The 22,373-nt window shown below is 42.3% G+C and overlaps 1 protein-coding gene across 1 annotated transcript in view; it reads right to left on the bottom strand.

Moving 5' to 3' along the window:
* The window catches only part of MAIP1 (matrix AAA peptidase interacting protein 1), a 61,843-nt gene that overhangs the window by 6,830 nt on the left and 32,640 nt on the right, over positions 1-22,373 (bottom strand). Inside the window, exon 4 of the mRNA XM_086955468.1 lies at positions 19,474-19,624. Within this exon, the coding sequence (XP_086811594.1) occupies positions 19,474-19,624 (151 nt within the window). The remainder of the gene's footprint in view (positions 1-19,473; positions 19,625-22,373) is intronic.

Below are 22,373 nucleotides of genomic sequence, written 5' to 3' on the forward strand. Positions count from 1 at the left end.
AGCAGTTCAAGCATATTCAAGGATGTGGTATATGGTTATGAAATGGCACTAGTAATTACACTAAGCTCAATATTCAATCACAGGTATATTTTTGGAAAGAATTAGGTGTTATATACCAAGTATGAAAGTATAGCAGGAAAACATAAAACACCTGAAGGTCCAAACACTGAAGGGGCAGAGATATGACATCACACACAAACAAGGTATGATCTCACACACCAATAAAGGAAAGACGTTACTTAGAAAATAACATAGGACCTAAAGAGGCGCTTAGTCTTAGTGATATTCAGTTTACTGTGAGAGCTGTTTAGTCCTGTGAGAGCTGTTTAGTCCTGTCAATCAACAGAACAGACGTGGTGGACTGATTGACGATGATAACGCTGGAAAACGTTACTCAATGGCCTTTGGCACAAACTGGACACTCAATTGGTATGAGCCAGGGTAGCTGCAAATTCTGTAAGAGAGTCAGAAAACCCAAGTAATCCAAAATGACACGACCCAAATTAAAAAACATTACTTACCTTGAGCCAAATGTGATGTTTTAGTGTGGCGATGGGCTAGTATATGAAGTTTTGATGTCCACTGAACTGAGTTATTGCGGCTCCAATAGTTTCCAAAGAGGACACAGTTTAGGGTAAACCAGATGAGGTCCAAGCTGTTCTCAAGCCACAATTCAATGAAATAGGGGACACAGTTGCTGGAACTGGGCTAACACCATCGGGTGCCAAAACTTCTCACGTATCTCATAATGGGTTAGTCGCAATCAAGACTGCCACACACACTGGACCCTCAGGCTCATCAGCTGGAACCGTGTGGGCCAGAGAGAAAGTTTAAACAGCTCCACTATCAGCGTGATGAATGACTGCCAAACTACCATAAGCGTTAGGGTTAAAAGACCAAAGATCCATATCTAGAAAATATAGACCTAGGTTACCACAAAACTTGGGCTGGCCCAGATGAAGGAGACCCCCTGTATTGTATTGTATTGTATTGTATTGTATTGTATTGTATTGTATTGTATTCCTGGAAGACGGTCTCCACAATATACACCTTCACACGGGTGGCCAGTTCTGGCCAGCTGAGTTGCCAGTTCTTCATGTTTACAGGGTGCCTCACTCCCTTAAGACCACCTTCTTGCAGGGCTTTACTTTCTGTCCTCTTTGCCAGATAGCATACCCTCAGATTCTGAATCATAGGCTTGTTCCTGTCTCTCGAAGAACCAGCAACAAACAGACCTGCTTGTGTGGCGGTGCACAATCTCCTTTCTGAACAAAGTAGGGGTGGCAGTAAAAATAATTAGAACCCTTGTTCTAGTTGGAATATTTACGCCAGGGATGCCCTCTCTTCACCCCAACTCTTTGGCCTGACCATGGAGCAGCTGGTCATCTAGCTGAGGGAGAGGCACTTACAAAGGGCAACTCCGTTCCTGACTAATTGTGTGTTTTTCTTGTGAAAAACCCAGAGTCTTGTCTTGAAGATATTATTAGCGTAACAACGAGATCCAGAGGGTTACCTGGAATACAAATTAACTGGGTGAAATTTGAAATGCAGACTGATTACTTGGTATCTGTTAAGCTAGGGCAAGGAATCTGTTGGGTACTTGGGAACATTCAAAAACAGGGATAATCAATTGGTGATCCGAGCCAACTATGGCCTGGCGCTGGGAAAAACCCCATCAAGGGGCAGGTGGAGCGATGAATAATGCTGCCGCTATCAGAGTAAGACACCGCACCCAAGTGAAAGAGAGGAGACTGGTGCACTGAAGATGCCCAGACCAGTCTAGTTGCTACAACCAGCCCGTTGAGCACATTGTTTGATGTGTTGTGACTTATTAATAACCCGCTCAGCACATGACACTTGAAAAGGGGGTAATTCAGAGCCTAGAGGTGCCGAATTTTAAGCAAATGAGCCGAATGTTTGTGAATGGTGGGTATTTGAGCAATTTCGTGAGAACTGCCTTGGATATGTCAACCTACTTCAGAGTAGGGCATGCCGTGTCAGGGAAGTGTCTCGCTCTCTCACTGTGAAGCCTGCAGAGTTCCTCCCATTCACCCACATGAACACGGCCCTGCAGTGGAGAGGCTGTATGGACTACTTACCAACTGCTCACTTGTAGTCGCTAATAAAGCCCTAGAGAACGGATGAAGTTTGGAGGTTCTCATGAGCTCATACTAAAGCTCCATCTATAGATTAATGGCATACATTGCTGCATTTTAGATTTCTGAACAGGCTCCATTGCAACCCTGGCTCTCTGACCATAACTGACCAACAGTGCCTTTGAGATGTGAAAGGTGTATATCAGACCCTGCTGGTTTCTTACACCAGGCATAGGATTGCCCTCCCGCTCGGGCTTAGTGGACACATAGGACAGACCATTGGGGTGATAGCGGACTTGGACGTGGAGGGCGGCTCACTGATATTTTTTGCTGGGATATGTCAAACCCTACCCAAAGCCTTGAAGCGCCTGCTAGCAGTGTTGATACTGATTTCAACAGGAAGAGTACTGGGCACATGACAAAGGTCCGCCTCAAGAGTGAAAGACAGGCTAAAAGCAGCTGCATTCAACAGTGCGATGGCGGAGGTGGATGCGCGTGTGTAAGTGCATTATGCAGCCATGACATAGGGGGACCACTCAGATGGCATTTAAATAGCGATGTAGATGGCAGCCTGTTAGGGGGATAAGAGTATTAAGGTAACAACTGAAATAAGATGAGTGTTAAGGTAACAACTGAAATAACATGAGTTTGAGGCTAATAGCCAGATAATGTGATGGAAAGCTTCTGCTTTCCATAGTTTTGTACATCATAGGAATGTTTGATATAGCCTGCGCCACTAATCAGCTGACTAGTGTTTATGAAATGGCTGGACCTATGCCCTTAATGCACTATTGTATTGATAACATATAAGAAACGAGTCAATGATCTTCTGTTACCGAAAATCCCTGTACCCACAATATATGATTGGCTTACGCCTGTACTCAGTTATTTTATTTTTGCCTTCCTGGAGATTAATTTTTTTTTTTTTAAATATCTTTATTGCATTTTATCTTTTCTAGTGCATTAGTCTACAAGCATCAATACATACTGCTGTGGCAACAATATCATTTGTTCCATAACACTACACATATAAATCAATACATTTCCTTCACATTGCTTCAGTGTCATCCATGTCTGGGGCATAAGGTTGCACATGCATTGGTAAGTCACCTTGGGCTCCTGTAGCCCGCACATTCTGTCATCTCCAATTGGGGGCCCGAGTGAAGGTGTTTAGTACGCCTCTCCATGACAGCAAGAGTAATGCGTGAAGTATCAATGCATGCAGACAAATGCTGTTCACATTTGATTCAGCTCTTGTATTAAATCAGATAACTTTTCATAAGCAAATAGTTCGACATACATGTAAATGTCAAGTCCGTTCACTAGATATTTTTTATAACAATTCAACTGAATCTAACAACAGCAAATAATAAATCTAAATAAAAGAGACATCAAATGACCGAGGGTGTATGTGTCTAGAGTGTCATCTGGGTGCAGACGCGGCCAGACTGGCGTGTAAGTATAGTGTGTGGACTGCTACTTCCGCTTTCTATGCAGTTGTATGGTTGTTAAGGTAATGTGTGGTAGGAGCTATTCCGTGCAGTGTTTTAAGGAGTGTGAGGTTCTTGCCCAGCCTAACAATTGCAGTTGGAGTGGCATGTAGAGACAGCGCATCATCTGAGTCTAGGTGGCTCATCAGGTGTCAGGTCCCGCCCGTTGCGCAGGGGGTGTCTGCAGCGTGGCATTAGAGCATATGAGAGTTCTGAGCATTTCCTCCCAAGTCTGCGCAAAGGGGTACGTAAGCAGCCCTGCCATTTCTTCCCTGTGTAGGGTGGTGCCCTCCGCCCGTGCTCAGACTTCAAGGGATTTCACCCAATGTGATACCTCTGGTGGGTCCTTGTGCTTCCACCTCTTAGCAACGAGTCGTTTCGCTGTTATGAGGCCCAGATCCCGAAACCTGAAGCCTACCTTGTTGGCCTTGATTCTCTTGTAAAGCACTAGGATGCAGACCTCCCATAAGGAAGGTACCTCAATGTTAGTGCAGTTGGCGAGTGTTTCTGATATCGCATGCCAATAGCTTGAAAGCAGGGGACAGGACCACAGCATATGTAATAGATCAGCACCTAGTTGACGGCACCTTGGGCATTTGGAAATATTGATGTTAAAATATGTATTGATTTTGTCTGGTGAAAGATCCGCCCTGTGTAATATGTAAGTTTGTATGAGTTTGAATCGTGAATTTTGCGGTATGTGTGTGGCACTAGTTAGAACGCGCTCCCACTCTTTATCAGTCCAGGGACGGCTCATGTCCCCAATCTAACATGTACGGAGTCTCTGCATTGGCTTCAATACATGAATGAGCAGGGCTTGTACCAGCCAATGTATCACATGCGAACCCTCCCCCATTAAGTGCAGGTACTGCAATAACTGATGTGTTGGAGGCTCGTTGGTCATATCACCCCATGCTAGTGTAAACGTTCGCCTAATGGCTGCGTGTAGAAGGAACAGGCCCACTGGTAATCCATTTTCTGCTGTCAATGTTGCAAAAGGTAGTAAGGCACAGTCTGCGTACAAGTCCCCTAGTGTCTCCACTCCTGCCTCAACCCAGGGCGTCAATGTCATGTCTGGTATAGGGTATCTGTCTCTGTCTCTGGGCGTCCCGAGAAGTGGCAGTACCGGGGCATATGGGATTGTGTCTTTTGTAAGGTGAAGGCTTCTCTTAAAACACCTGTGGGCCATCTCAACATGTATTTGTGTCGGGCGTTGGAATTTTTGCTAGCGGGTGAAGCAATCCTCATATCTGGGCTTGCAACCAAGCTGTTGTCTCGGTCGCAGTGTCTGCCAGATTCCTGCCGCTCAGCCACTTTGTGACCCACTGTAATTGTGCAGCTAAGTAATATAGTTCCAGATGAGGAACTGCTAAGCCGCCACTTTCCGGGGGTGCATATATTTTCTTCAGTGCTATCCTGGGCCGCCCCGCATAACAATCAAGCCACGGATTAACCCCTCCAATTCTCTAAAGAACCTCACTGGGACATAGACCGGAAGATTCGCAAAATAATATAATAACCTGGGTAGTACTATCCTTTTGATTAAGGTGACATGGCTCATCACATTGAGCGGTAAGGACTTCCAGAATTGCATCTGTGCTCTTATTGAGGAGATGGCGCAAACCAGATTACCCTCCAGTTTATCTGTAGGGGACCTGTAAATATATATTCCTAAGTACCTAAACGTGGTTGGATACCAATTAAGTGCAGTTCCATTAATGATTATATCAGCCACAACTACGTCCTCACGGAAAGAGTAAGCGCCGGACTTAGCCCAGTTTACCCTGAGGTTCGATATTGCCTCAACTCTACAGAACAGTACTGATATCTCCGGCGGCACAGCATGAAGATCTTGTATATACAATAATAGGTCATCCACATATAGGGACACTGTATGCAGTCCATCGCTCAAGGGGTGCCCAAATCCGCGCCACCCTCTTGGAGGAGAGCCGCCAATGGTTCCATAGCTAAGGAAAAGAGTAACGGGGACAGGGGGCACCCCTGTCTGGTTCCTCGTCTCACAGTGATTTCGTCTGATAGGAGCTTGCCCGTACGAGCCCGTACTGTGGGACACAGGTACAGCATTTGCACCAGTTGTAAATAATCATCCCCCAGCTCCTACTTACATAAGACCGATGCGAGATAAGGCCACTCCAACAAATCAAAAGCCTTCTCTAGGTTCAATACCAAACAGCCAGATCTGGGCCAGTTTTCCGTAGCATACTTTTGGATTCGAAATGGTCTTCGAATATTTAGGGAGGTACTTCTGGTGGGTATAAATCAGTTCTGGTCAGTCTTCACCAGAGTTGGCACAAACAGGACAATGCGTTTGGCCAAGGCTGAGGCAAGGATTTTATAGTCTGTGTTCAACAGGGCCAATGGATGGTTAGAGCTCAGGAGGTCAGGGTTCCTGCCCAGTTTCAAAAGAGAAACCAATGTTGCCTCTTTCTGTGTGGGGGACGTTGAATATTCCAGCGCTGCCGCATACACTCGCAACAGCTCTGGTACAAGGACGTCTGAGTATGCCTTGTAAAATTCAGCCGGTAGTCCGTCCGGACTCGGCGTCTGGCCATTCGATTGAGAGTAGATACTATCCCTTATATCCTACGGCGATAGAAGAGCACCTACTTCTCCCTGCTGGCAGTCCGTGAGCTACGGCAATGTTAGTGAGGACAGGAAATCGTGTAGGTCTATATCCGTAGCTGCCAAACAAGATCTGTATATTGTGGAGCAGTGTTCCTCAAAAGCGTGGTGTATATCATTTTGGGTGTGCACCATGACTCCTTGCGTATTCAGTATTGCTGTCACGGGTGCGGTAGCCATGTCTTGGTGTATCAGCCACGACAGCAACCTACCGGATTTGTCCCCCATTTGATGGGTGCGCGTCGAGTGTGCTGCATAGTTTAAATTACGGAGTCGGTCTAGTAATCTAGAATGTTCTTCCCTAAGGTGTTCCAAAGGACCAGTGTTACCCTCCAGCGCTTCTCCCTCCCTTTGAAGCAGGTCAGTTTCGAGGCGCGTGAGGTCTGCTTCCAACTGTTGCCGCATGCCTGCTTGTGCACCAAGGCAGTCTCCCCTGATCACAACTTTGAACGCGTCCCACTCCACCAGAGGCGTCGGGGTCGTGCCAGCATTATCCTCAAAATACCGGGTTACATTGGCAGCCAGTAGGTCACGGAAGAGCGCATCCAGCAATAGATCTGGGTTTAGCTGCCAGGTCGGGATAGGAGGACAGGGGTGCTCCCATGACACCTCCAAAACATGCGGATTGTGGTGAGAGTGCGTCTGGCCTAAATAGTAAACTGTCGATATATGGGGGAGCAGTGTATCCGAAAGCATATTTTGCTTTCCTGGAGATTAATAATAATAAAAACAAGGAAAAATGTTAGTGACGCAAGGAGGCATGGCAAGCGCAGTTGAACAGCCAGAGGACCGGTCGCAGTGCTCAATCACCACGGACCAGGCATAGATGTGGACAGATGCAAAACAAACATTAGTAAGCCAATGCATTTTGCTTTTGGGACTTATTGGCTCTGCCAATGATTTTAGTCATGCAGCACACCGATGCTGTGCCACATGGCTAAAGAATTAAAAAAAAGGTTTCGGGCATGGCTAGTTGCGTGCCTAAAAAACGACAAGGGTGCTTTTTTTGTTGTTTTATTCTTTTCAGTTACCGATCCAAGTTAGATTGGTAAGTAAAAAGAAAAAACAATGTGTGAAGGCATTTTTGTTTTTTAAAGCAGGTAGGGGGGAAGCAACACTGGTGGTTGGGTAGCAATGCTGGGGAGGGAACAACACCAGGGGCGTCGAAGCAAAACAGGCCAAGGCTGCGGAAGCAACAGAGGGGCATGGGTGAGGGGTGGAATAAAACCAGGCGGCCTGGGTGGGGGCCAGTAGAGGGAAAATCAAATTCAAGACACCAATGAAGAGCTGGTGGGGAGAATAGACTAGGCGAGTAGGCAACACAGATGGAGTGGGGGAGAAGCACATGGGAATAGAGGGGAACAAAGAGAGAAGCACACAAAGCACACGATGGAGACAGTTGGAAAACACATGCACTCTCGTAGAGGGCTGAAAAGAAAAAAATAGAGCCTTACAAAGCGAGGAATGGAAGAACACAGAAATGCATCCTTGCTTCCGGGGATGGTCAAACAAAAGAGGAAGGAATACTCTCACACACAAACAAATATTATGCAAGCAAATAGGAGCTGCAAAGAAGCCAACCAATGGTATGCAATGGGAGTGCTTTAAGCACGCTATAAGCCCGTGGTAATCAAAGTGCAGCTCGCGAGCTACTTGCGGCCCGCCAGAGCTTTCAATGGGACCTAGTGTGAAAAACAGCAAACACCGCCATTATTCTGCCTTTTTGTTCCTTGGGCATCTCATTACAGTGAAAAAAAAGCATCAAAGAAGCATGCTAAAAAAACTTGAGTCTCTCCTGCTCACATGTGACCCCCCCATTTCTTGCTCAGTGACGTAATTAACTTGCGGCACTTGCTGCACAAAAGAGGCTTTTTAAAATGCATGCAGGTCGCTGGCTTTCCTTTCCAGCCCTAAATAGACATCCATGCCCTCAGCCTTTTCTCGCCACCCGCGTTTAGCTTCATTGCCTGTCATGCCTCGGACTGACCTCTCCTCAGCCTGTAGGCTGCACACAGCATTTCCTTTCACCTAATCAGCATCCTCCATCCTGAGCTCCTCTGACGCCAAGCTACCTACAGAAGGGCAACCCATGACCTCACCAAGATTCTGCAACTGGAGTTTCATTTTTAAAAGTAAGCCAGCTTGCAAGAGATGCGAGGTGCCCGGGGTACAATTGGGAAGATCAGGGGTCATTCATAAACACTAGCCTTGGGGCCTGGGAATGTGGCTTTCATCGGCCTCCCGTTTTACATGTTTTAACAACAGTGAACAGATGTCTCTTTTGACTGCACTTTGCAACTAACACCCAGTTTGATTGCCGAGAGCGAAGTGCATGATGTGCAATCCTAGCTGTGAATAGGAGTCTGGGCTGCTGTGCCAATCTCGGATGTGTGGGATAAACAGTATGAGAAAGAGTGAGAATAGGAAAAAGTGAGAAAGTGTGAGAAATAAAGAGTGTGTGAGGGAGAGAGAGAGAGAGAGAGAGAGAGCACTACAAAGGGATAACACGCCTGAGAGGGTGAACGTCTGAGAATTTTATACTGTCCGATGGCTTGTTTAATCTGTTTTGTGTTAGGCTGTCTAGATTCAGGCCAAAGAACACATCATTAATTTGTAAAAGCTGTGCCAACATTTCATGATGGTATCTGCTGTGGCAGTACAAACAAGGAACTCACAGCATGTGTGAGCAGGTTCCTACCAGGAGCAATTTTCTATAAGCGTCACTGGCCCATAGCAAGAGAAGGATGCCATATGTGGTTGCCTACGGACACTTAACGGTGAAGGTTGGTTATATCCGACAAAAATACAGATTTTAGCTGTGATTCATACATCCAAGTGCTTTACTCTACATGTTAACAGAGCACAGACTGCAATATTTACTGTTTGTTATTGGTATCAACCCATGGGTAACAAACAGAGACCTCAACATAAGAATGCTAGATGAGGAAGGTCACTGTAGGTGCTACTTGGGAACCAAGGGGGACCTGATGCATTTCCTGCTAGACTGTGCGGTACTCTTAGAATATAGGAAAAGGTGGCTGCGCCCAGTATTCCTAAAATATGAGGTAAAAACAAGGTTTCAGGCGGCCAGACTCCTTTCTGAAATCCCATACTTGGATATTGTAATAGCCCTCGGGAAGTTCTTAAAGGAGGCCCTGGGTGCGCTGAGGGCCAAAGAATAACCTGCATTACTGTATTTTTATCTTAGCAGAAGAGACTCTTGGAGGGATAAGAAAGTGTATAGGTTTTAACATTTGTATATAAATTATGTAGTTTTAATAATGGTGTGTATGATATTTTAATGGACACGTTTTTAAAAATAAGTGTACAATTTTATGTCGCATACTCAAATCGGCGTTGCTCACTGTATTGTTTAAAGACTAAGGTCATAATAAACATATTTTGAACTATTGCCACCCAACATGCATATCATCAACCTTATGAATTTGAAAGCCTCGGTGCGTATTGTCCATAACTAACGATCTATACATGGGGAGTTCAACTCCCTAGATGACTGCCAGACTTTTTCACTATGCCTTGTGCCCTGCCACAAGCCAACCTCACAAACATACAAAGCTCCCTCACAACTCTACAGCCGAATATAGCATGTCCTCTAAAAACCATGTTTCTTCGATTAGCAGGCAAAAAGAACAATTGATGGACAGAATGCTGAACAATGTCTTACGGTCAGCCCAGTACAGAGATCTGGGCCTAAATCCATCGTTTTTTTTGCTCACCATGCCATTCCAGTTTGGACCCAGCCATATGCAAATCAGTCTTGTCCCTGCACCCAATGGGAAAAGTCCTGCCCGAACTGCCAAGCCAGGTCCTCCCTGGACTGGAAATAAGCATCTTAGGACCGGTTTTGGGGTTTCACCCCTCATCAGCCAGAATATCTTAACTCCAATGGCATGCAGAGCACGGGACCCACGTCTGAGCATACCTGTCCCACTCGGGGTGACAAATGCAAAAAGAACAATTGATGGACAGAATGCAGAACAATTGCGCATTTTAGTGCTGATGTCCACATCAGTGCACTAAAGCACTATGTCACACATTTTAAAGCAGCTTGCTAATCATCAGGGCCCAGGTCTAGATATCTGCAGTTTGCTATGGTGATCTCAGTTTTAGCCTGGTTAAGTTGTTAATTTTCTTAAAATTCAGTAACATACAACTGCCTCTGGGGCCACGTCAGTCCACATCTCTCCATATAGTTACTTAGAAAATGTTCATAGCATCCTGTCCTCCTGTAGGCTGATTGCCCCATGAAGAAGTACCCTGCATGACTTTACTCCACGTGGTTGAATATGTCCACCAAACTCTCCCCCATGCCATGCACTGCCACAGCTTAGCCCAAACCCTCGATCTAGAATCACCTCGCCCTACGCCTCCACGGTCATATCTGCGCCCCACCCCCGTGATACCCCAAACTGTGCATTTAGGCCCCTGAAGAAATGTTTGTGAGTACCCCTGCTAGAGGCCTAAAAACAATCTCTGCCCTCTGCTGTGTGGGGCAGATAATAAACAGCTCAGCTGCAGCTTTCACTGCTCTATGGCATCTGAAGGTGCGGCTAACTGACTATATAGGGAATGGGGTTGAAGTGAGCACACCACCCAGCTCTAAATTTGTAAAAGAATAAGTGCCTTGCCCAAAGTTTGACTAAGAAGCCTGCAGCTGGTGTTATTGAATATTAGTGTGCTGAAAACCAGGGCTGTATCATCCATCTCATGCCACTCCCTGTCCCTTTATTTCACTTTTATGGGTTCTTTTTCGCCCGGCTTTCTCCCTTTGCCATGGGTTTTCAGTCTCTCTTTTTCCTTCCTTCCTCCCTTGTATGTTTTCCCATCGCTTTTGCTCAAAGTCCGATGAGGAAAAATAATTGCTGGTCCCCAAAAATAAGTGCTTTTGGGCCCCACCTTCATACAGAGACTGAAATGAATAGCTGGCACCCCAACGGCAGGGGTTGACACTCCATGCTCATTCATATTTGGAACACTGAAAGTGATCCATGGCCAGTCATCGCTAGGGGAGCTCCGAGGTGGGGGCAGTCTGAGGGTACCCAAGTATTATCTCGGATTTTTAGATGCAGCCTTGGTGATTTCTTTATGGTTTTTGGGGGGAGGCCAGTTAACCAGGATAGGATGCTACAAGCATTTAACGATAATTACACGCACTTTCTTCTGACCCCTTTTGCTGCTCAGACGCTAATCAATAGTCTGTAAGAAAAGCACTAAGAGGAGAGGTCTGCAGAGGCAAGAGAATCTGAAAGGGGGCATATGAGAAGCAGAGGTAGATAGAAGGCTGACCATGGGTAACATAAAAACGGATAAAAGTATAGTTGGGGCGTGGAGATAAACAGAAGAGCTTGAGTAGAGGATAAGGAGGCTGCAACAGTGGTGGAAGTGGGCCACGCTGGTGGAGGTAAATGGCGGGGCCTCAATAGAAACATTTTTGAGCAGCTTTACTTGTTTTTACCTTTTTTAAATTATTTTTACACAAATTACGCGCTGGCTCTTACATGTAGTTTTAAACGACCTGCAGCCAAACACAGCGTTTGACATTAAAGTGCACTCGCGCCATCTAGTGATACAAGCCGGTCTTGCAACATCTTGACCTAATAAACATATTGAAAAGAAACTTTGAATGCACAATACGTGACTGCATTATATGTGAAATCAAAAGCACATATCAGGTTGTTCAAATATTTTGCAATTGCTCCCCTTATAGGAAACTTGAAGCTCGAAAGTGGCGTATTTTAGTGTTCAGAAATTGTGAATGAATGTTTTTATTGTTTCTTTAGATAGATTTTCAAACCTGAGACACAAAAAAAATGTGAGAATTCAAACTACAAATAGGTTTGGCCATTTAGACTCCAGGAGTAAATGACTAGGCCGTCGTTTTTTTTTGTGACTAGGCCGTGTGTATTAGGACAGTCTTTTTTTTATTCAAATCATTTTTATTGAACAACAAAAATAGAAAGGAAGTAAGAAAGAATTAAAGATAAAGCAAATAAAGACATAAAATCTCTAATACATGGAATGAGTCACATACAAGATCATACGAAACCAAAGTCTTAACAGATATTCTATGTCAGACAATTAACATACAAAAAAACATAATAACAGAACAGGGGCCAGACATTTTGAGCCATTTGGTAATGTAGAACCACAGTTGTTAAATGGACAATGATCCAAACCTTAGCCCTGGCACACAAATATTGTGTTGAAATGTCTGCCAAATGTGAACCAGTAGCGCACAGATTGTACAACCACACAAAAGAATAAAAGAATGGGCAATGCCCAACTGAATGTTCTTCGGCACTGCAGCCCTTTTAACTGTAGTTCAAGTTTCTCTACCACTCTTCTTATTGAGAGAAAAACATAACTGTGATGGGTGAAAGCCTGAATTATTCTCAGCTACTGGCAACTACTCTGGCCCACATTCTAGTCCATCATTATTTTTAACACTATTTCATTTCATACAGTTTATACAAATCAGCCTTGGCCCTCCTCCAATAGAACAATACAACCCAAACTGCCAGGATACAAGATATTCGATATTTGATGGCCATGGGTCTTGTCTTCTATGGCACAGTGAGCACCCTGGTAGTACTAAGCATTTACCAGCGGCTGAGATTAATTAAGGTGCTGCTTTCTGTCTCTGGTGAATCTCTGTTGTGTATTGTCCATTTTATCTTCCAAACTTTGTGTCTGGCTATCGGCTTATTTCTCGGTAAAAACTAAAGACCAATATTTAATAAAGAAAGTGGGGAAAACAGGAGCATGGTGAAGCAACTCACAAAGCCCTACAACCAGGAACTCAGATGTCATTTTTGATCCTTAACTCATGCTTCAATTTCAAAACAAAGTACTCAATGACAGTTACACTGTGAATATTTCGAGGATGGATTTGTTTTACAAGTGATGCAGTTTTGGCGATTAAGCTGGACATGTAGAGATCATATTCTTAGGGCTTTGGAGGCATGAGAAAAGAGACTTTACCTCTAGAAAATTCAACCCTCCTCAACAATTTTCAAACTAAGCCTGTTTCTGAGTGTATTTTATTAATTTGGCGTTTGGAAAACACTACTTCAGTGGTCTCATGGCACTTTTTTGTGGATACAAATAAAGATAAGCATGTGACATGGCTGTTCTCTGACACATCTGGTGGCCTAGATCAAAGTAGTCCATCAGGTATGAATAGAGTGAGCCAACAGCAACTACAACTGACCCAGCGATGAAAAAGCCTTAAAAGAACAGAGTCCGGAGAGGCTAGGACGAAGAAGACATGCCAATTTAGGCATGCCAACTTAAGGCACTGCCCAGCCAGGACTTTGGGAGTCAAACGAGGGGGAATCACTAGATGAGGACTGGATTATCAAAATACCAGGGAGAACTTAGTGGGCCTTTAATGGTTTTAATTGACAAAGCTATCCTCGAGTTTCCGTCATAATGGTACCCAATTCTACTAGGTTTTTGTTCTAAGGACTCCGCTAGTTCCTATCTACCCAGAATATAAAATCATTCATCCACATATGTGTGTCCATGAATAGACCATGGACAAGATCTCTTAGCCACCGGACCATAACGCCTGTTACCTTAGTAGAAATGAGTGGACAGATGAGCGGGTGGAATGTGGGAGGGCTGCTTTAAAGCATCAGGAAGACTTGGAAAGAGGGGTGGGCATAGTCTTTGGTTGTTGAGGGTCTTCGTACCAGATCAGTACCACCTTCTGTATCAGTGAGTCCAGTGTTCAGAACCACCTTAATTGGAAGAAATGTTTATGTTCTGCTATTTAAAAAAGATGTGAAGTAAAAAGAGAGACTGAAATCAATCAAAGATTAGCCAACACTGATAGTTTCTTTGCAGTTAATGTCTACGTGCAAAATAAAAAAAACATGATGTCCTTCTGCTTTTTGAGGACTGTAATTATAATTTATGTATTAAAAATGTGGGTCAATAAACAAGGATCTGAGCCATTCCATCAATGCAGAACTGCCTGCCGCTATGATATGTATATGAAGCAGCACTGCCAATACAGGTCTGGGATGGATGGAAACAAGACAGAATGTGTTCATTGAGGGACTAATAAAACAAACTATTATATTTTTAATTAGTCGGATTGGAGGAAAGTAAACTTAGGGTAGCCTGAATATCATGATGAATACAAATAGGGCAGACGGATAACTCTACATTAAAGTCACCAAAGAACAGGGAGTGGTTCCCTCACTGAGGAAAAGTAGAAAGGGAATTCCTTTGCTGCAATGGCGCAAGGTAACATAAATAAAGGGCGAGTAAGGAAGTAGGGGAAATGCTGTTTAATTATGCTCTGAAACAAACATGATTGAACATGAGCAGCCAAGAACCAGACATGCCTCTGGCCAGCACAAAGCATGAGGGGAAAAAACATTACCTGAAATGTAATAAGAATAAAACTGAGGTTCTTTTCTCATCAGCCACTGCTCTTGAATTCCCTTTTAGACATGGTTCTCAGCTCTTACATCAAAAGGAATCACACCATGCAAAGGCCTTTAGAAACTTGCCCTGTTGAGAGGCCTATCCTACCCAAGCCTGGTCGAAGGGTAGAGATATGCGCCTACCTCTACTAGGCCTGCCCTCTGAAGACATGCTCTTAAGCATGCCATGTCTGATCTGGAAAGAGGTGTATCATTACCTCTGCCCTGCGAGCACTTTTAGGGATTCTTCACTCACCAGCTACTATGGGTGATTTCAGTGAAGAAGACATGCTGCCTGTTGTATTCCTGCTCTGTAGAGGGAGATGTGTCACTCCCCCTGTAGAGGGAGACGAGAACTCCCTCGCAATCCTCAACCCATGCTAAGCTAGCTCTGCTGCAGAAAACCTGACCTTACACATTCTATGCTATGAATGCGCCCTTGAGGGAAGCCAGCACCAAAGGGGGCGGGGTTGTCGGAGAAAAGTAAGGGGTACAAACAATTCTTATACAACAGGTCACTGTGCAGAGATTAAACTGAAATGATGAATAGTAGTGCCCTCTAGTACACAAGGGGCCTGGTATCAACAACCGGTTGCTGTGCAGAGATTAATACAAAATTAATGATGAACAGAAATATCCTCTAGTATACTACAGATTTGAAAGCATGACCACAGGGGGAGGAGCCTTATCCTCAGTTTTAAATACAGAAACCAGTGGAACCTTATGGCAGTGAACCATATGCCTAGTGAAAATAAGTTATTATTAAGTATACAAAGCCTCTGACACCATGGATCACACAGGTTATTTTTTGTTCAAGTCCTATTTATTGACAATGAACGCTCATGTATTAGCACATTATTTTGGGATTCAAGAAGGGTACACATTGGGTGTGAACATCTCAGCTTTGAATATCTCCTTATGGCATAAAGTACATACACTATTTACAACAAATAACTTGTTAGCTACTAGGTGAATCAACGTGAGGAACTAATATTTACAAATATTATCAAGTATGAGTTATTTGGATTGAAGATCACGTACCCAAGTGTAGGAAAATCGGTACTGATCAACAGGGTGAAATTTCAATTGGAGTTCTCGGGTATGTAAAAATCTAGGGTAGCACTGTTTGTAAGGGATAGGTATTGTGTTTGGTTGGTTGGGTGTCACACCAGTGTACCATGAGTGAGTTTAAGCAGAAAGTGAGCTTATGATTCTGCTGGGTGGAGTATATCTCTCCAGTGGGGACAATTGGATTTCCAGATAATCCCTCGTAGACTTGGTGTCTACACTAAGTTTTGCAAAAATCACAGGGGATTGATTCTGTTTAGGTAGTCAGAGGCAGGAATCAGAAAAGATATTATTAAGTATACAAAGCCTCTGACACCATGGATCACACAGGTTATTTTTTGTTCAAGTCCTATTTATTGACAATGAACGCTCATGTATTAGCACATTATTTTGGGATTCAAGAAGGGTACACATTGGGTGTGAACATCTCAGCTTTGAATATCTCCTTATGGCATAAAGTACATACACTATTTACAACAAATAACTTGTTAGCTACTAGGTGAATCAACGTGAGGAACTAATATTTACAAATATTATCAAGTATGAGTTATTTGGATTGAAGATCACTTACCCAAGTGTAGGAAAATCGGTACTGATCAACAGGGTGAAATTTCAATTGGAGTTCTCGGGTATGTGAAAATCTAGGGTAGCACTGTTTGTAAGGGATAGGTATTGTGTTTGGTTGGTTGGGTGTCACACCAGTGTACCATGAGTGAGTTTAAGCAGAAAGTGAGCTTATGATTCTGCTGGGTGGAGTATATCTCTCCAGTGGGGACAATTGGATTTCCAGATAATCCCTCGTAGACTTGGTATCTACACTAAGTTTTGCAAAAATCACAGGGGATTGATTCTGTTTAGGTAGTCAGAGGCAGGAATCAGAAAAGATATTATTAAGTATACAAAGCCTCTGACACCATGGATCACACAGGTTATTTTTTGTTCAAGTCCTATTTATTGACAATGAACGCTCATGTATTAGCACATTATTTTGGGATTCAAGAAGGGTACACATTGGGTGTGAACATCTCAGCTTTGAATATCTCCTTATGGCATAAAGTACATACACTATTTACAACAAATAACTTGTTAGCTACTAGGTGAATCAACGTGAGGAACTAATATTTACAAATATTATCAAGTATGAGTTATTTGGATTGAAGATCACGTACCCAAGTGTAGGAAAATCGGTACTGATCAACAGGGTGAAATTTCAATTGGAGTTCTCGGGTATGTGAAAATCTAGGGTAGCACTGTTTGTAAGGGATAGGTATTGTGTTTGGTTGGTTGGGTGTCACACCAGTGTACCATGAGTGAGTTTAAGCAGAAAGTGAGCTTATGATTCTGCTGGGTGGAGTATATCTCTCCAGTGGGGACAATTGGATTTCCAGATAATCCCTCGTAGACTTGGTGTCTACACTAAGTTTTGCAAAAATCACAGGGGATTGATTCTGTTTAGGTAGTCAGAGGCAGGAATCAGAAAAGATATTATTAAGTATACAAAGCCTCTGACACCATGGATCACACAGGTTATTTTTTGTTCAAGTCCTATTTATTGACAATGAACGCTCATGTATTAGCACATTATTTTGGGATTCAAGAAGGGTACACATTGGGTGTGAACATCTCAGCTTTGAATATCTCCTTATGGCATAAAGTACATACACTATTTACAACAAATAACTTGTTAGCTACTAGGTGAATCAACGTGAGGAACTAATATTTACAAATATTATCAAGTATGAGTTATTTGGATTGAAGATCACGTACCCAAGTGTAGGAAAATCGGTACTGATCAACAGGGTGAAATTTCAATTGGAGTTCTCGGGTATGTGAAAATCTAGGGTAGCACTGTTTGTAAGGGATAGGTATTGTGTTTGGTTGGTTGGGTGTCACACCAGTGTACCATGAGTGAGTTTAAGCAGAAAGTGAGCTTATGATTCTGCTGGGTGGAGTATATCTCTCCAGTGGGGACAATTGGATTTCCAGATAATCCCTCGTAGACTTGGTGTCTACACTAAGTTTTGCAAAAATCACAGGGGATGGATTCTGTTTAGGTAGTCAGAGGCAGGAATCAGAAAAGATATTATTAAGTATACAAAGCCTCTGACACCATGGATCACACAGGTTATTTTTTGTTCAAGTCCTATTTATTGACAATGAACGCTCATGTATTAGCACATTATTTTGGGATTCAAGAAGGGTACACATTGGGTGTGAACATCTCAGCTTTGAATATCTCCTTATGGCATAAAGTACATACACTATTTACAACAAATAACTTGTTAGCTACTAGGTGAATCAACGTGAGGAACTAATATTTACAAATATTATCAAGTATGAGTTATTTGGATTGAAGATCACGTACCCAAGTGTAGGAAAATCGGTACTGATCAACAGGGTGAAATTTCAATTGGAGTTCTCGGGTATGTGAAAATCTAGGGTAGCACTGTTTGTAAGGGATAGGTATTGTGTTTGGTTGGTTGGGTGTCACACCAGTGTACCATGAGTGAGTTTAAGCAGAAAGTGAGCTTATGATTCTGCTGGGTGGAGTATATCTCTCCAGTGGGGACAATTGGATTTCCAGATAATCCCTCGTAGACTTGGTGTCTACACTAAGTTTTGCAAAAATCACAGGGGATTGATTCTGTTTAGGTAGTCAGAGGCAGGAATCAGAAAAGATATTATTAAGTATACAAAGCCTCTGACACCATGGATCACACAGGTTATTTTTTGTTCAAGTCCTATTTATTGACAATGAACGCTCATGTATTAGCACATTATTTTGGGATTCAAGAAGGGTACACATTGGGTGTGAACATCTCAGCTTTGAATATCTCCTTATGGCATAAAGTACATACACTATTTACAACAAATAACTTGTTAGCTACTAGGTGAATCAACGTGAGGAACTAATATTTACAAATATTATCAAGTATGAGTTATTTGGATTGAAGATCACGTACCCAAGTGTAGGAAAATCGGTACTGATCAACAGGGTGAAATTTCAATTGGAGTTCTCGGGTATGTGAAAATCTAGGGTAGCACTGTTTGTAAGGGATAGGTATTGTGTTTGGTTGGTTGGGTGTCACACCAGTGTACCATGAGTGAGTTTAAGCAGAAAGTGAGCTTATGATTCTGCTGGGTGGAGTATATCTCTCCAGTGGGGACAATTGGATTTCCAGATAATCCCTCGTAGACTTGGTGTCTACACTAAGTTTTGCAAAATTCACAGGGGATTGATTCTGTTTAGGTAGTCAGAGGCAGGAATCAGAAAATATATTATTAAGTATACAAAGCCTCTGACACCATGGATCACACAGGTTATTTTTTGTTCAAGTCCTATTTATTGACAATGAACGCTCATGTATTAGCACATTATTTTGGGATTCAAGAAGGGTACACATTGGGTGTGAACATCTCAGCTTTGAATATCTCCTTATGGCATAAAGTACATACACTATTTACAACAAATAACTTGTTAGCTACTAGGTGAATCAACGTGAGGAACTAATATTTACAAATATTATCAAGTATGAGTTATTTGGATTGAAGATCACGTACCCAAGTGTAGGAAAATCGGTACTGATCAACAGGGTGAAATTTCAATTGGAGTTCTCGGGTATGTGAAAATCTAGGGTAGCACTGTTTGTAAGGGATAGGTATTGTGTTTGGTTGGTTGGGTGTCACACCAGTGAAAAGTGAAAATAAGTTTGCACTTACTCATAATTTGCTGTAAGTAGGCGTTTTGAGTCCTTTGCGTTGTCATCTCCTAAAACAATCTGAAATACTTTTGTCCCATCGGAGCTTTCCTCTGGAAGGTTGGCACTAGTGAGATACCAAAAGCGCATCAAGATACTGACAAACTTTCTGCCTATTGTAGGGGAGAGTAGAGCAAAAACAACATAGATTGATTTATTACAGAAACGAAATATCTACCTATTTTGACATTAACAAAGAAACAATTTAATTTCGGATCGGAGTGAAGTACTAAATACAAGCCAATGAAAAGTATTTTTTCCCCAAAGACAATTAATGTACGAATAAAAGCAAGAATACAGATGTGCATCATTTGTGTGAAAAAGCAAAAGATCTACATTGCGACAGATGTTTATCTGATAACTATAGCCATGCAAAAAATAATAATCAACATTTCAATTGGTCCAAGAAGCTTTTTCCTTAGAAATGGAGAACAAAATTGTCCAAAATAGGGGCGATAGCTACAAGTACTGCAACCAGTGCAATGCACCGGGCCCAGAGATGGGAAGGTGCCCAACTATAAGCCCCTTGAAACTTTAGATAGGTGGGCTTGCTATTCCCAATACTAGCCTATATCATTGGGCAGCACTCCTTAAACAAATGTCACCCATGTTTAACTTTAGTCCTGAGATAGCTATCGTAGACGTCAGTGTTGTACCATCAATTTATGAGCTAGTTCTCGGAAGAGATGTAAATGGGCTGTTTTTACAACAAACAGAAGCCAAAGAGATTAGAAAGATATGTAAATTTGAAATTGTAAGCAGTGCTTGGAAGGTTTGGGCTAAGATTGTTAAACATATGAAAATCACGAAATGTAATAGATACACTTCACTAAGGCAACCGAGAACCACTCATGGCCTCTCCAATGATGTTATAGCTAGGAAATGGCAAAGACTTGGAATTTGTAGAATAAAGGATTTTCTGTTAAATAATTTTGAAACTAAGTTTATAGATTTAAAGAATAAATATCAATTATCTAATGGTGATTATATTAAATATGTGCAAATCTATGCTTATCTCAAAGCAAAAGGATTGGCCTTAAGTCTAACAAGAGTGGATATTACAGAAGCTGTTAATAGACCAAATATAAAAATAGGATTACTGTATGACATTTTATTAACTAACATCCTAGATGATTTGGAGAAAACCGAAGCAAACTGGGCTAGAAAAATTAGTAATCCTAATGTCGATATTTATAAAGTGTTGGAACTAAGTGACTCTTTGTTTATGGCTAGTAATCTTAAAGCTCGGACGTATAAAACTGTATTCAACCTTTACTACACTCCTGCCAAACTATTCAACTGGGGTAAAAGGGAAAATTATTTATGTCCTAGATGTTCGCAGGGCCCAGCGACACTAATACATATGTTTAGCAACTGTCCACAGCTCGATCTTCTTAAAATAGCGATTAGTGATTATTGGCAGGTGATATTTGGGCGTAAACTCCCTGAATCTGAAACATTGTTTATGTTTGGTTATGACTCCTCGTTAGAACTCTCAAAACAAGAGGAAAAATTGCTATTTATTGGAACGGCTGTCCTTAGAATCATTTTGTCATCCCGCTGGAGAGAACTTGAACCCCCTAGCTTCCACATGTGGTTAGCCCGATTCTTAGCAGTTTTTAGCTTTGAGACGGCTATTTATGCTACTAGGGGAACTAGAGCAAAGAAACGTGGTGATTCAATATGGCACCCAATAACAAATTGGAAAACTGGTGTCGTAACTATGAATTAAGTCAATGTTCTTGTTATATACGCATTTTTGTTAGGTATGTTTTGTTTTACAATTGTATGTTGCTTCTTTTAATAGTCTTATTGATTCATTATTGATGTATTATTTGTATTGGTATTATTTGTAATAAGTTATTGTACTTTGTCTTTTTCTGTTTATACTGTCTGATCAGGTCTCGTTCAATAAAAAAATTAAAAAGAAGAAACTTTAGACACTGGAAGTAGAAATGGAGAGGGGCTGCAGCACCACCAAGGACCAGGCTTGAGTTCTGAAGGTGAACGAGCATTAAGGAGGACTTTAAATTGTGTTTTTATCTTGTCCCATTTGCTGTGCATTCAAAGAAAGAGGTCAAATGTCAGTCTAGTCTTCTGATAGGTTGCTGCTTATTATTTTAACATGGAGTCTGGTGCTTACTTTCCTTTCTCTTAATGTAAAGTGTGAGGATTTTGTAAAGTGAACTATGTGACAATCTTGCTGGAATGAAAGAAAAAGTCATAGGTTGTTTTCTTCTAGCACAACAAAATTTAAATACCTTTAAATGAACCACTTTTTTTTTCCAAATTCCGAAGAGTGATGGAAATAAAGATTTCAATAGGATCAAAAAAAATCAAGACACTTTATGATGTGCAAATTACAAATGAAATGAAATTAACACACTTCATCATTTGTGCGCTATATAGTTTTATCAGCAAAACTGTATTGTCTATGTAAATATAGTGGTAATTTCAACAGAAACTGCTGTGTGTAAAATACAGTGTGCTACCACACCATGTAATATTTTTGTGACAAGTGCTCTAAACGCTATATGAGAAACTAAGGAACTGTCCCGTATGAGCAGCCCAAGAGCCACAAGATCTTTGCACCCCAGCTAGACAATTGCACTTTCCCAAGGGAAATCACCAGTAACACAAGGCAGCCCTGCTGAGGGAATTTCACTGAGACCAGGGGGCAGCTAGAGGTAAAGTTCTGATTACCCACCCCCCTATGCCACCGCAGAGATGCCTTCTGGTCCTTTTGGTGGATGAGCTAAAGAAAGAGACAGGGTAGGGAATCCATGAGCTTGCTTGGCCTTATAATTCCGGCCCTCTGATATACAGCCATAAAAAAAATGTAAAAACTGCAGTCCAAAAATT

This window comes from Lissotriton vulgaris, chromosome 2_1 (assembly GCF_964263255.1).
Source record: "Lissotriton vulgaris chromosome 2_1, aLisVul1.2, whole genome shotgun sequence".
Taxonomy (NCBI): Eukaryota; Metazoa; Chordata; class Amphibia; order Caudata; family Salamandridae; genus Lissotriton; species Lissotriton vulgaris.